This window comes from Abramis brama (assembly GCF_963993115.1).
Source record: "Abramis brama genome assembly, chromosome: 15".
Classification (NCBI taxonomy): domain Eukaryota; kingdom Metazoa; phylum Chordata; class Actinopteri; order Cypriniformes; family Leuciscidae; genus Abramis; species Abramis brama.
In genome coordinates, this window is record NC_139977.1 from 18,122,178 (window position 1) to 18,136,427 (window position 14,250).

General features: G+C 36.2%; 2 protein-coding genes across 2 annotated transcripts in view; one reads left to right on the forward strand and one right to left on the reverse strand.

The window, feature by feature from the left end:
* The first annotated feature begins 31 nt into the window (after positions 1 to 31).
* sdf2 (stromal cell-derived factor 2) lies at positions 32 to 2,785 on the forward strand. The gene is made up of 3 exons (XM_084137935.1): positions 32 to 266; positions 847 to 1,043; positions 1,148 to 2,785. The coding sequence occupies exons 1-3, from the start codon at positions 92 to 94 to the stop codon at positions 1,442 to 1,444; spliced, it is 669 nt and encodes a 222-aa protein (XP_083994061.1). The 5' UTR covers positions 32 to 91; the 3' UTR covers positions 1,445 to 2,785.
* Positions 2,786 to 2,972: 187 nt separating this feature from the next.
* Positions 2,973 to 14,250, reverse strand: part of caln2 (calneuron 2) — a 35,020-nt gene continuing 23,742 nt past the window's right edge. Inside the window, 2 exon segments of the mRNA XM_084137934.1 lie at positions 2,973 to 8,301; positions 9,682 to 9,838. Of these exon segments, the coding sequence (XP_083994060.1) occupies positions 8,174 to 8,301; positions 9,682 to 9,838 (285 nt within the window). The 3' untranslated portion in view covers positions 2,973 to 8,173.

Genomic DNA, 14,250 nt, shown 5'->3' on the forward strand with positions numbered 1-14,250 from the left:
GACGGCGCGCTAACTTTTAGTGATTCACGCGCTCCATGTTACGTCAGTTAGGGGTTTTAAAGATTAGTTTTTCCATAGGGCTCAATAAGCCATGGAGAGTTTGGGGTTCTTGCGGGTCCAGTTGTTCATATCAGTGTTATTGTCATGTATGTTTACACTGTCCACTGGCAGTGAAATGAGTTTTGTAACGTGCGGGTCGGTGGTGAAGCTGCTCAATGTGAAACACAACGTCAGATTACACTCTCATGATGTCCGCTATGGATCTGGTGAGTGACTCATTCATAAACGCTGTTCGTCTCTCATCTATATGGAAGTGATTTAAACTTTGATGTAGAATATTATTTAACAACCGTCACTTATATTATATTAACGTAATTATAGTTTGAAGTGTATTTTTATTGTTTAGTACATTTATAATTATGCCTTCAGAAAGCTAACAGTGTTGAAATTTGATATTAGAAAACTTACACTCAATGTCTGTTTCTTTCTCTTTCTCATGAAAACATAAACATAAGTTTGTAGATGTTCTGGGTGGTTTAAAAGCATACTCTAGTTGTGTCCAACTGACACACTATGCAGTGTGTACTTATGCTATGCACTATATGTTCTCAACCGTGTAGTGTATTAATATGGTAATAAGGTTATTTCATAATCCAATATCAGAGTCTGAGAGCCCTAGCCTACGCAATTAAAGCTAAGACAGTTGAATGGATGAACTGTCCAACATTCCTCACTTTTTAAGTGCGAACACATTCATACTACTAAACGGCATAGAATAGTGCATAAGTACACAAATAGGGATGCACCTTCTCTCTATGATCTGTTAATGGGATTATTTAATTCCAGGTAGTGGGCAGCAGTCAGTGACCGGTGTGACTGCAGTGGAGGACAGTAACAGTTACTGGAGTGTGCGGGGCACCAGTGACGCTGCATGTCATCGAGGGAATCCGGTACAGTGTGGACAGAACATTCGATTGACCCATGTGAACACAGGCCGCAATCTACACAGCCACTACTTTACTTCCCCGCTTTCTTCAAATCAGGTTTTAATATTTCATCTTTTTTATCACACAATGTAATGTAAAGGTGCTGTATGTAGAGTTTGATGTTACAACAGTGCAAGTTTACTTAAAAACTTCCCGTCTAGGAGGTCAGTGCCTTTGGCGAGAACGGCGAGGGTGACCATCTGGACGAGTGGACCGTTCTGTGTGCAGGCTCCGTGTGGCAGCGCGATGAGTCCGTTCGGTTCCGTCACACGGCCACTGACGCTCTGCTGTCTGTGACGGGCGAGCAGTACGGCAGACCCATCCACGGCCAGAGAGAAGTGCACGGCATGATGATCAGCGGCTCGCACAGCTACTGGAGAACGATGGAGGGCATCTTCATGAAACCCAGTGAGACTGGATCCAGGGATTTCAGCAGTCCATTACACACTGAGTTTTAGAGAAATGCTTCATACAAGCTGACCTGTATTTACCAACTGGCCCAGAAAATGAACCTTGAGCTGTTCTGAAAAACAGTTTGATAAATTAAATTGTGCCTCATGCTCATTTTTAACACTTGAAGCATATCATTTTATTTTGCACAATGTACACCACTGTTCAAAAGTTTGGGGTCAGTTTTTGTCCTTTAAGAAATCAATGCTTTTTTTTTCTTTTTTTTTCAGTAAGGACATATTAAATTGTAAGATTAATTCATCAAATAATCCTGAAAAAAATGTTTTCACAAAAATACTAAGCAGCACAACTATTTTCAACTGTTTCTTGTGCATCAAAACATGATGAGCATAAGAGACTTTCAAAAACATAAATCTTACTGACCCCCTAAACTTTTGAAAGGTAGTGTATAATAAGGCAATCAGAAATTTTGGAAGGCAGAAAGAAGCCACATTTATCTTTTCAAACAAATGTTCAGAATTAATGCCACCATTTTACAGATTTCATAATTATAAGGCAACATTTCATTCAGTGTTTTAACCAAGTTTTAACTCAAGTTTTAACTTGTGTCATTAATGTTTTGTGCTCACTTTTGAGAATATTTAATGGCCGTTAATATATAAAAATCATGGCCATCTGTTTGCATCATAAAATTGACCCACAGCTGTTCTCAAAAAACAATAACAACCTATCAAATATAAATGAATTGAACACAGAACAAACTTGAACTGCTTGATGCTGACCTCGTAGTGAAAACACTACAGCAGCAGTGCTACATTATACTGCCACAGTATTAACATTAATCTCATTGAGACTTGCAGTTATGTGTAATGATGTTTAAGGTTATTTTCTAAAGGAAGCCATAAGTCACTTCTGATAAAAGCTCCTGTACAGCCATTAGTATCAAACTTGCACATTTGAATATTACCACTCTGGGAAAGCAAGTATCTTTCTCCTAAGAAGGCAATTTCCTAAGTTTACATCAAGTAGGTAACATCTAAGTGCCATCTAAAATCCTTAATTTCATTCTAATGTACATTTGAAACAAGTGCCTTTGTACTTTTTATTCATTTACCTTGATTACATATAGATGCTGTGTTAACTTGAGGTGATCTGTAAATGTTTTTTTTGTTTGTTTGTTTACATGGTTGGGGTCACAGCTGTATATCAGAGTATATCTCAGAACACATTTTGAAGTATTCCTCATTAAACATACTCTAGAGTTTAATACCTCAGACTATCACATTCTACGTCAGACCTCGGAAAACAGTATTATTGTTATTTTTTTTAATAAACATGTCTGTGCTTTGATGGTTGTTAGATTCTTTAAATTAAAGAAATCAAGACTGGCTTATTCATTCATGGTCCTTCTTGTATCATATGTAGATATGTACAGCTTGAGAAGAGAAGCGCATCATTTTTTTAAATTTATTATTTAATTCATTTATTTTAGTCTTATTTGTAGAAAATCCAATTGTGCCCCCTATTGGCCAAAACAACAATAACAAAAAATGATGATGTTGATGATAACAATAATTGGATGCAAAGATGTTTATTGTCATGTTCAATAAATAATTTTCTTTTATTCATATTCTTTACATGTAATGATACCTTTTTGTTTAGAAACCATATTGCTGTAATCTGACTGTCAATCCACATCCTGCATGCAATATGTATATGTATTTGCATATTAATAATCCTTCTTTTGATATAATCCGTAAAAATACATACATATAAAATTTTATTTGGCATGCTTCAAATTCAGATGAAGTTAGGATCTGGATTGAGAGTAAATTAATTTAAAAATCCCATCAACCTTTGCAAGATTAAAAAATAAATAAAATACCAATATAAAACATAAATATTATTAATCAACAAAATATAAAATACAGTGTCAAATAAAACCTGGACCGATTTACATTTTCAAAATGTCCATAAACTAGTTTTTTGTATATTCTAACAACAAAATGGCAACAAGCAGAGCAATACACAGAATAATGGCTAGTAAAAATGACGCAGGACATTTTTAAACTTTAGTCCACCAATCTGCCTTTGTGATAACTGAAAGAAATAGCAAATACTCTTATAACATAATAAAATAACAAGGTGCAACACTTTAAATTGATACTGTACCTGTCAATTCTTAAACGTTTTAAAAAGACGCGTGCTCATCGAGCTGCATTTATTTAATCAAAAATAAAGTAAACACGATTTATTCCAGTAAAAATTATTTATTATTTATGTAATTTATTCCTGTGATAAGTGTTTATTGAGCAGGAAGTCAGTATATCAAAATGATTTTTGAAGATCATGTGACACTGAAGATTCAGAAAATTCAGTTTTGTCATAAATTACATTTTTAAATTTATTAAAATAGAAAACAATTATTTTAAATGGTACAATTTTCTTTTACAATATTACTGTTTTTACCGTGTTTTTGATTAAATAAATGCAGTCTTGGTGAGCAGAAAATACTTCTTTCGAAAACATTTAAAGAGGTGGTTGATTATGATTTCACTTTTCTAACTTAAGTTAGTGTGCAATGTTGCTGTTTGAACATAAAAAACATCTGCAAAGTTACGATGCTAAAAGTTCAAAGCAAAGGGAGATATTTTCTTTTAAAGAAATTGTTTTTTAAGGACTACCACAAATGGCTCGTAGGGACTACACGACATTCCTCCCGGGTTAGTGACATCACCAACCCTAAAATTTACATAAATCCCACCCCCGGAACACGATTTATAGATTACCATGACAGAATATGCTAATTAATGACTAGAAGATAATAACATAAGCTACATAAATTCATCAACTAACCATTCACAAAATTGTCTACATGTTGTCACTTCTTCTTGAGTCCCTCCATCTTTGTCCGACTCCGTTTTGAACATAAAAGGCTAAAAGTTTTTGAAATTTTCAGTGCATGTCTGTGTGAGGTAAAAGGACAAGAGCTCTTGTAGCTCCGCCCTCTGTGCTGGGAGCAGCAGCTCATTTGCATTTAAAGGGACAGACACAAAAACGGTGCGTTTTTGCTCACCCTCAAAAAGTGTCAATTTTAACATGCTATATAAAAATATCTGTTGGGTATTTTGAGCTAAAACTTCACATACACACTCTGGGGACATCAAAGACTTATTTTACATCTTGTGAAAAGGGCATTATACCACCCCTTTAAAAAAATTGTTTCCAAACTTTTGACAGGTACTGTAAGGAATTTACACTGAATTACACTCCTGTTTCCAACTTATTTTTGGTAAAAGTTACTTTTTGTCACTTCACAATGCTAAAGTAACTTTCCTTCTTTACCACTGTCCCATCACAAGGATTTCAAATCTTGTAGCCCACTAGATGGAGCCATTGATTCAAAAGCTTCCTCATTCCAAAGCAAATACTGACAGAATACAAAGCACCAGTCTTTAATCGAGCAAGCCATTCTGTGAAATTCTGGAAAACTGACAGGAACTTTGTCCAGTAAACTGTTCCCAATAATCCGCTTTTCCTTTGCAGTGTATTTTGGCACAGAATGCTGGTACTGTTTCAGATCAATTTTGCTCACAAGAACGAAACAATGGGAGTTCAGATATTTAGATTGATGCTCTCTGCAAATGCCTATAAGCGGTACAGACCTTGAAAAAGCACTGCATTAGTGTTCTGAACATGCAAACATGACACAGTCAAACAGACAACTCTTTTGTGTGGCACTATATGCATAAATACACATGCAATATAGGAGGAGTGTGACAAACAGCTGTAAGTATACACAATAATAAGGAACAGGGAAGGAGACTGATGTGCTCACACATTATAAATTTAGACAAACAGGTATAGACAAATACTTATATTACACACATAGACTCTAACTGTAAAAGAAAAAGTGCTATTTTAGAGATTGACCAGTTTACTTCTGGTTGATTCAGAGCAATTTATGTTGCATTCACTGACTCTCTGAACCTGAGAGTGAATAAAAACTCAAAATGGACCAAAAAGTCCAACTGTGTAGCAGACACTTCCGCAGAAGTTCAGTGTCATATAGTTAAACCAGACAATATTATGCAAACATTGAGAAGACCTTGATACTATATCAAAGAGAGTATTATACTCTCTTCTTCCGTAGACACACAAAACGAGAGATTATATGAAATGAATGAAACAGACTTCTAAAAAGACAATTCTGTTTACACATAATGCACAAGGGCACCACATAATGGAGTAGCCTAGTGTGGAATTTAATTAATCCCACTTGCTTTGCAGAATATGAACCCTGTTAATGTACAGCCACAAAGCAAACTCATAATTTGTAACTCACGTTATGAAGCAAACAATGAGAAATCAGGCTGCTTCTACTCACTCTAAGTACTATAAACTACCATTCAAAAGTTTGGGGTCGAAGATGTTTTTGAAAGAAGTCTTTTCTGTTCACCAAGTCTGCATTTATTTGTTTAGAAATAAAGTAAAACAGCAATATTGTGATATATTATAATAATTTAAAATAACTGTTTTATTATATTTTAATATATTTTAGAATGTAATTTATTCCTGAATTTTCATCAGCCATTGCTCCAGTCTTCTTTAGTGTCACTTTAGTGTGACTAATTTGCTGATTCACAAAACATTTCTAATTATTATCAATGTTAAAAACAGTTGTGCTGCTTAATATTTTTGTGGAAATTGTGATACATTTTTTTCAGGATTCCTTGACAATAGGAAGTTCAACAGAACAGCGTTTATTTGAAACTGAAATATTTGTAACAAATGTTTTTACTGTCACTTTTGATCATGACGGTATGACTTGATTTCTGTAAAACGCCGTTGAAAGTGGATCGGACTGAGAAGTGAGCGACACAACAAACTTGTAGCCAATCAGCAGTAGGGGGCGTGTCCACTCATGATGGGGAAGGAGCAGTGTTGCCAGATGTACGATAATTATCGTATTTGTACGATAATTTTGACCTCTGTACGATGTACGATCAATAATGGAAAAAATCCTATAATGTACGATAATTTCAGAACTGTGTGACACTTCAAATGATGGTCGTTGTAATCATAGGGTTTCTCATTAATCTAGCTGTTGATTCTACGTCTACCGGGATAAGAACGTATAGAGAGAGGGAGCGAGAGACCTTGCGTGTGTGTGCTAGTGTGCCTCACAACACAATATACAAAAAGTATATACTGTATTGATAAAACAAAAACACATAATTGTACTAGACATGTGGGAAATGAATGTGGGAAAAAATAAATACTCTGAACCATAAGTAGATTTACACAAACTGAGAAAGTCAAAAAGCGTTACTTTGTGCCCCGCTCTCCCCTAGCCCCTTTTTATCGATCCTGGTAAATTACCGTAAAATTACCAGAATGACTTTACCGGTAAATTCACAAATATGCTGTTCACACAAGCAACGGCGTTTTGGCTTTTTACCGGTAAGAGACCATTCACACTTCAGCACCAAAATACCAGTAAATTCTGTGATGTCAGTCATCCGAAATGATCTGCGCCCGCATGAAGAGAGGCACTTCAGTTTCACTATCTGTTCCATTTGACAACATTTTGACGTCTAAATGTAAAAGGCATATGGGATGATCAAACAGAATGCGCTGTTGCTCTTTAAGCACGAGACGCGCATAATAGTACCCAACTACAGAGCCGCAAAGTATTAATTTATTTCCAAAACAAAACTTATTGACCCCACACTTTTGAGCAGTTGTGTACTTCTTACTATTTTTTGATGCTGTTATCATTTAATTTGACCAAACTACATGTTTAGTTCAGCGACTGTATCCAATTATAATTTCAAACTTTTGTTTCTTTCTTTCATTACTCAAAATAAATATTTAGTTTTACTTGTTTTAAATGTCTCCTCTCCCCCTATCTCAATTATGCTAATGTAAAGCACTTTAAATTATCATTAGTTGCAATACAAATAAACTTGCCTCACCTTGGAAATAAGGTGTATAGTTATTTTGCATTTTTTATCCAATATAAAATGTCTTAAGTATTGACAGTCCAACCAAAGCAGGAGATGTTAAAAATCAGCTGAAATAGCTTCTGGCTCATTCGTCATATCAGATTCATCAGATGCATTGTGGGATACAGTATTCCATGCATGTTGTATCTTGCATATTTTGGTAATATGGGTTTTCTTTGCATACTGTACACAGTATACTGCATACGGTAAAAGTTATAGTATGGTCGTATGCAATTCTGAAATACCCAACAGTCCCTTCAACAATACCTTCAAAGATTTCCAGAAATGAGCTTCAACACAGTAAGGCTCAAAACAAATCAGACAGTGCATTTGAGATGAACATGCACACACTCTTCATGCCAGACATCCTGCAGTGGCTCTGTTGGAAAGGCTGCCAGTCACTCCTCATCGTTCCCATCTGACATAGCTTGAAATGAGATAAAGTACAAAGTCGTCGCCTTTTAAAGACACGGAATGAGAAAAACACAGTGCAGAGGAACACTGGATGTTATTGCATTAAATGGTATTCAGTGAGGAGCCCTTGCATGTCCCTGTCAAGCTGCTGATGGAGGACATTCCTCACTGTTGTTTCACAGTCAGTCACAATCACAATTGACATGATAAATCTAAAAGAAAAAACTCGCTTGGGATTCACATCCTCTGCACTGTGGGCTCCCCAACAATCTTCAAAACTAAAAGAAAGTGGAGTTTTTAATGCATGTTTCTCAAGCAGAGGTCAGATCAATGGGGGTTCACAGTGGGCGGGGGCTACTCCATGCCATTCCGCAACATCTGATTGGCTGCGATGAGCATGACGCTGATGATGAAGGCCATTGCAAAAGCACAGATGAGGCTCTTGCGGACACACGTCTGACGATTCTTCTTTTTCGAATGCACTGATGGAGTAGAACAGAGCATATATGAAAGACACAGAGATGCTAGCGGTTACTGCTATGGAGCATTAGACATCAATGAGAAGAGATGACAGCACACAATGAGCATAAGCCATCCGAACAATAATCCAGCAGTGCTGTTGATCTCTGTGCATAATGAGGCTTTGAATATGCACAATAGTGAAACAAAACATGTGGCTTCGCTGAGCTGCCTTACTGGACTCATCACACGTCGCACACTAATGATCGCACACAAACACACACGCACAAATAGCATAACATATTCGGGTGGAACTGTTTAAGGTCACAGTGTGGGCCAATAAAGGATATATTTTAAAACAATGTGACAAACTAATTAGATTTTGAAGCATGAAATTGTTATATTTTATTCACCTTTTTCTCGGCCCAGCAGATTCAATTCCATTCAATTTGTGTTGTTATTCTGTGCTGCATATTGAGATTAAATATTGAACTGCTGAAACATAATTAGATACAAACCGTAAAATAATTTCCCTGTTTCTGAATTCCATTCATTCCGTTTACTTTTGTTGGCCGAGGAAAACATCTGGTTCAATAATGTTTCAAAAGGGGGTGAAATTTAACTGTGAAGAATGGTTTGAATGTGAATGTCTTACTGGGAGTAAAGAACATCTTAAAAACCTATAAGGCACTGATAGCACAGAACTCTCATCTCATTAAATAGGCAGTTTCTAGGCAAACACAGCAGCCTATAGATCTCAATAGTCTGGCTCCGGAAGTAAAAATCCATAAAGAAATGGATTTTTAATGATAACATATTATACTTTGAAAACCTGCAATGAACTCTGAGATTGTGAAGCGATGATATATGCTCCTGCAGAAGCCAAAAGTCAATGTGGTTTCAGCTTCATTTAAAAAACAAGCTTCTAGTTGGATACACTAATCAGAGAAGTTGTTGTTACCATGACTAAATGACAAATCAATAATCAAGTCAATAATTTTATATTGTACCATCATTTTTGATCCAATTCATTCTGAATGTGTCGTAGGAGGAGTATTTCATTGCCTAATACATTAAGTACACAGTTTTGTACTTTAATTTGAATTACAGAAGTATTTGATAAAGTTTATGTGTTGGCTTAAAACTCTTTATTGAAATGTCTGATTAGAAAAATAACCAAAAAAAATAATGCATCTAGGCTTCTGAAAAACCGGCCATTCACAGCTGCGCTCTACTGTCATGTGAAGGTGGAAATACAGTATTTTCATTGGCATTCATACAGATCTGAATTCTTGAGTACCGTCAGAGTTTTAAGCATCACCTCTTCACAAAATTTCCAGTGTCTGTGAACAACTGTTGCATGATCCGTCAATTCATATGAAATTGTTCTCTTTGCTATTTACCTCCCTGATATTCGGCCTGGCAGTTTCCTGAGTTCTCCTTCAAGCTCTCTTCCTCTGTGACGATAATATTCTCGATGTCCTTCATGGTGAGATGGTCTCTGAAGGCGTGGAACAGGACGTGTTTGAGCTCCTCCAAGGACATCTGTTGCATGTCAAACTGCAGGGTGGAAACACAAGAGGCCTGTTGTCAAATCTCAGCACGTCTGGGTTGTCAATGCTTCTCTGTGGGGCAGTGCTCAATCCTAGAGTGATTTTTTATTGAGAATTTCCTTCGACAGAACGTTTAGAGAAGTGAAGCTAGTAGGAAGAGAGGAAAATGAGATGAGCTGTTCACTATCCAGTGACTATACCCTAATCAATTTACTTGCTCAATCAATCTTGTCCTTGCTCTATCTGATACACATTGAAAAGAAGCACAGCACACATAAAAATTGATCTGGACAATCTTTCTGACGCAAACTGAGACGTGAATCAACATTGATGTTGAAGTGTGTAATAGTTTTCAACATCTTTACTCATTCAACCAAAAAAAAAAACCTCAATAGAAACATACTTCAGCTAAGAAATGTTGTTTCAGACATCCAATTAGCGCAGCAGCTCTGTCCTCATTGAACTGCAATGCTTGTAGTGACAGCATTAAACTTGACCTCAAGCTGAAGAAAAAGAAAAGAAGAAAAAGAAGAGGCAAATTTGGGCTGGTTCAATAATTCAGAATCACTGAGAGACAGATTTGAACTTTTCCAATTTCCCAGCAAACTCCGTGTCAAGGGTTTTCTCAGAGACCTTGAATGAGCTTTGGTGGTGGCGGGGGTGTTATCCTGTCTTGGCAGAGTCAATAAATTATTGAACTGTATGAGAAAATATGTCTTACATCTCTGAGAGTGCCCTTTTCCATGATTCCATCCACTCAAACACTTTTTTTCTGGACTCTTGAAATTGTAGTAGGGCGTTCCAAAGTGTTTTCATTGACGCTGCTCAAGCATGTAAAATGTGCATCACGTAAATGCAGTGATTATATAACCGCTTATAATTAATTAAACATTACTTACTATGGTTTCACTTTATTTTGATAGTCCACTTCATTCTACTAACTTTAAGTAACTTTTTTTTCAACAACATGTCAATTAACTCTCATTAGAATATTACTGGACTGTTAGGTTATTTAGTAGAATAAGTAGACGTACCTGCAAAGTTACTTATAATCAGTAGAATATCTGCTGGGGGACCATCAAAATAAAGTGTTTGCAGAGATTAAGAAGACAGTCTACTAATACTCTAATGATGGTAATTGACAAGCAGTTTAAAAGTTACTTACTTAGTGTAATTACTAACCGTTACTACTTCAACAGTGGTCCATGAGGGGCTGCCGCTTTATTTTTGTTTTTTTGTCATTAAAGTTACGTTGGTCATTTGCCGGGTTAAGCCTCCTTCTACCCTGAGACTTTAAACTTTGTTACATACTGTAATATAATTAAATTATATTTATTTTCGCTTTTCGTCCTCAGATGGTGTGGTTATGGCACCAGTAGTAACTGGACCATGCTAACCAGCCAAACCTTGACCCCTTGCAAACACACATGGTTTTTGTGCCCTTTAGAAGCTCCTGGGGATTCAGATGCAGGTTATCACTGAGGCCTGTCAGAGAATGTCACTTAAACAAAGTCATGCGTAAAGCCTCAATGAGACATTATCAGCTGGGATTGTCTCTTCTGAGGATCAAGATGACAGCACTGAGCGTGTATCTCTGTCATTCAGCTATTCACACCCACCCAGACATATACTCTCATGGGATCCCTTCTACTCCAAATTCAGTTATTTTCCAGCACTGTCTGTTCTCTCACCCTGAAAGAAAACTATATGAAAGAGACCTATTGATGTCTTGATGATGTTCATAGCATTCCTTGTATTAGACTATTTTTCTCTTATTCTCTGAGAGTAAGCTACCCCACTTTCTACTGCCTATAAGCAGCTAGGTAGTAAAACAAGGGATTGAATCCTTGTTGTGCTAACAAGGGATGTTGATGTTGTACCTCAAGGATCAGTTCTAATGTTCTAGCCCTTCACATGACCAAAACCTGCATGGCATTAAGTGAGGCAATTTACTCTAAGTTGTTTCATAGGTGTTGAAGCTCTCTATAAACATAATTGCACTTACTTAGTGTCTGCTTGAAAACAAATTTTAATTATGGCAACATAGCAGACTTTAATGAGATGATTCGAAAAGAACATTGTAAGAGTCTACTACTATGCACCACACAGACACATCCATGAGCTGTGTGGTCAGGGAAGACTATTACTACTACTTCTACTACTAATAATAATACAAACAGTAATATTGTGAAATATTATAAATAAAAAAAAAATAAATAAATAATATATATATATATATATATATATATATTTATTTATTTTTACATATTTTAAAATATAATTTATTCCTGTGATGACAAAGCTGATTTTTTAAAGCAGCCATTACTCCAGCCTTCAGTGTCACATGATCCTTCAGCAATGATTTTAATATGCTGGTTTAGTGATCAAGAAACACTTTTTATTATTATTTTATTTTTCTGATATTTTGTAATATTAATGTAATATAATGTGACCATGCTGAATTAAAGTATTATTTCAATTTTTTTTAAAAACAATCATGCTACCATACAGCATGGAAATTAAATTACTTTTAGAAAATTGCACTCTTTCACACAGAAAAAATATTGTCACATGATTTTCTTTTTCTTGCACATTCCGTTTGACTTCAATGATGACATGATGACATCAATAAAGGAGCGATCTTGTAGGAGGTCTGCAGTGCGTGAGTAAATGCTAATGTTTGTGTGTGTGACTGCTGGCTGTAATCCACGCAGTCTGTTTGATTTGACAGGCATTTGAGAGGCCTCTGATTATTCCAGATTTACACTTACTGTGTTGCTTATTTTTGCAGTGGTGGCAGTGAAAGCCTGTATTGATTCCCATCGTTGACCATCAATCCTGAAGTACCCCTCAGAGAAGGTGATTAACGTTTCAATTACTTGAACGCTCTCATTTACACGGCAGGTACATGATTAATGTGAGAATGAAAATACCTCTGTGAAATGATTTGGGAGAGCTCTCATAAAGAAAGACAGAACAAACAAATTCATAATAATAAACTAATTCAGAGAGGTAAAATGCCCGTTAACTATTGCCAAATTGTTGTGAATTTACACATTGATCATCTTGCATACAATTTTTTTTATTCATTACATACCTAAGAAGATTTAAAATGCTGTCTCTGTAGGCAGCTTATTAGGTTTTGCAACACAGCAATTGTGTCTTAATATTTCAAGCTCACGGTTTGCTATTTCCTTCCCCTCCAAAACCAGACTTGGTGTTAAAAGTGTCTGGTTTATGGCCAGCTCTCATGTCACACGGCTAAGCGGATCTGCACGTTGGGGGAGATGGACTATGGAGAAATCTGTCAGAGGCTGATGTCTTTGGTTGACCCACTGAGCAAGGGATGAGGCGGTAAATGTCGTGTTGAAGGTATCCAGACACATTTGTCACAATAAAATAGGAGCTCTCTTTTTCCTTTTCATTCCTGTCTGCCTGCTCCCCTCTATAACTCACAGCCATATTAATGCTGATATGGAGAGATAAGCTACACTGATGTGAGGAGAGAAGGGTGAAGGACCTTATCAGCTGACTACAGATGCAGCATCTAAGTGAAATTTGTACTAAACAAGATTTTATTAACTAAGTTCAGGAGGAGCATGTTCAGACAATTAACCAAATTAACAAGTGAGGAGCGCATTCAGTTAACCAACTCAATTAGCAAGATAAGAGGTATATATATCTCTCACTTCTAACTATTCCTATCCCAACCTGGGAGTACTCTGGGTTCGGGCCAATTCCGAGCTCAGAACCCTCTCATCGGACAGCACACCAAATATGCATAACCTTTATCGGATTATATGTAAATTGTGAACTCGTGAATTAGCCCTGCTTAAGTTATTTGCAATGGTCAAATCAATATTTTCATATACTTTTATTATATGGCTTTCATTCTATTAAAAATATATCAAATTAAGTATATGCAACGCTGACTGATTAATAAAATTTAATACCAATAATCGCATGTCCTTAAGACTAATACTAAAAAAATAAAGACAATGCTGTGGCAGATGAGTAAATGACAAAGAATGGGTCTTATTCTCTAAGCATGCGTATGCACAAATTTGTGTGTGACAAACATTTTCACAAACAAATTGTGGCACCAAAAACTTTCATACAACTGAAACCACGTACGCAAAAAGCGATTTTTCTGTGCTGCCTTATAATTGTGTTAAGAAGTTGTATTTTATCTTAATATGACTATTATATTACATATGGACTACGAAATACATACAGGAGGAGAAGGGGAGGAGGAGGGATGCCGAAAGAACTGACGCCAGGAAGAAGAGGCTGCTTTTATATCCTGAAATTATTTAGAAGAATAGATGGTCATACTCCTCCCAAAATTATATTTAATAACCTCACTTCACAAGTTTGTGTGCCCATATAATCTTGGCGTATATGGTGAACAGTTTTGGC

Bases quoted from the DNA above. Each gene is read 5' to 3' on its own strand.
- sdf2 (XM_084137935.1), top strand. From the start codon at position 92: ATGGAGAGTTTGGGGTTCTTGCGGGTCCAGTTGTTCATATCAGTGTTA. The intron at 267-846 runs GTGAGTGACTCA...ATTTAATTCCAG, and splicing joins TGATGTCCGCTATGGATCTG to GTAGTGGGCAGCAGTCAGTG. The intron at 1,044-1,147 runs GTTTTAATATTT...CTTCCCGTCTAG, and splicing joins CCCCGCTTTCTTCAAATCAG to GAGGTCAGTGCCTTTGGCGA.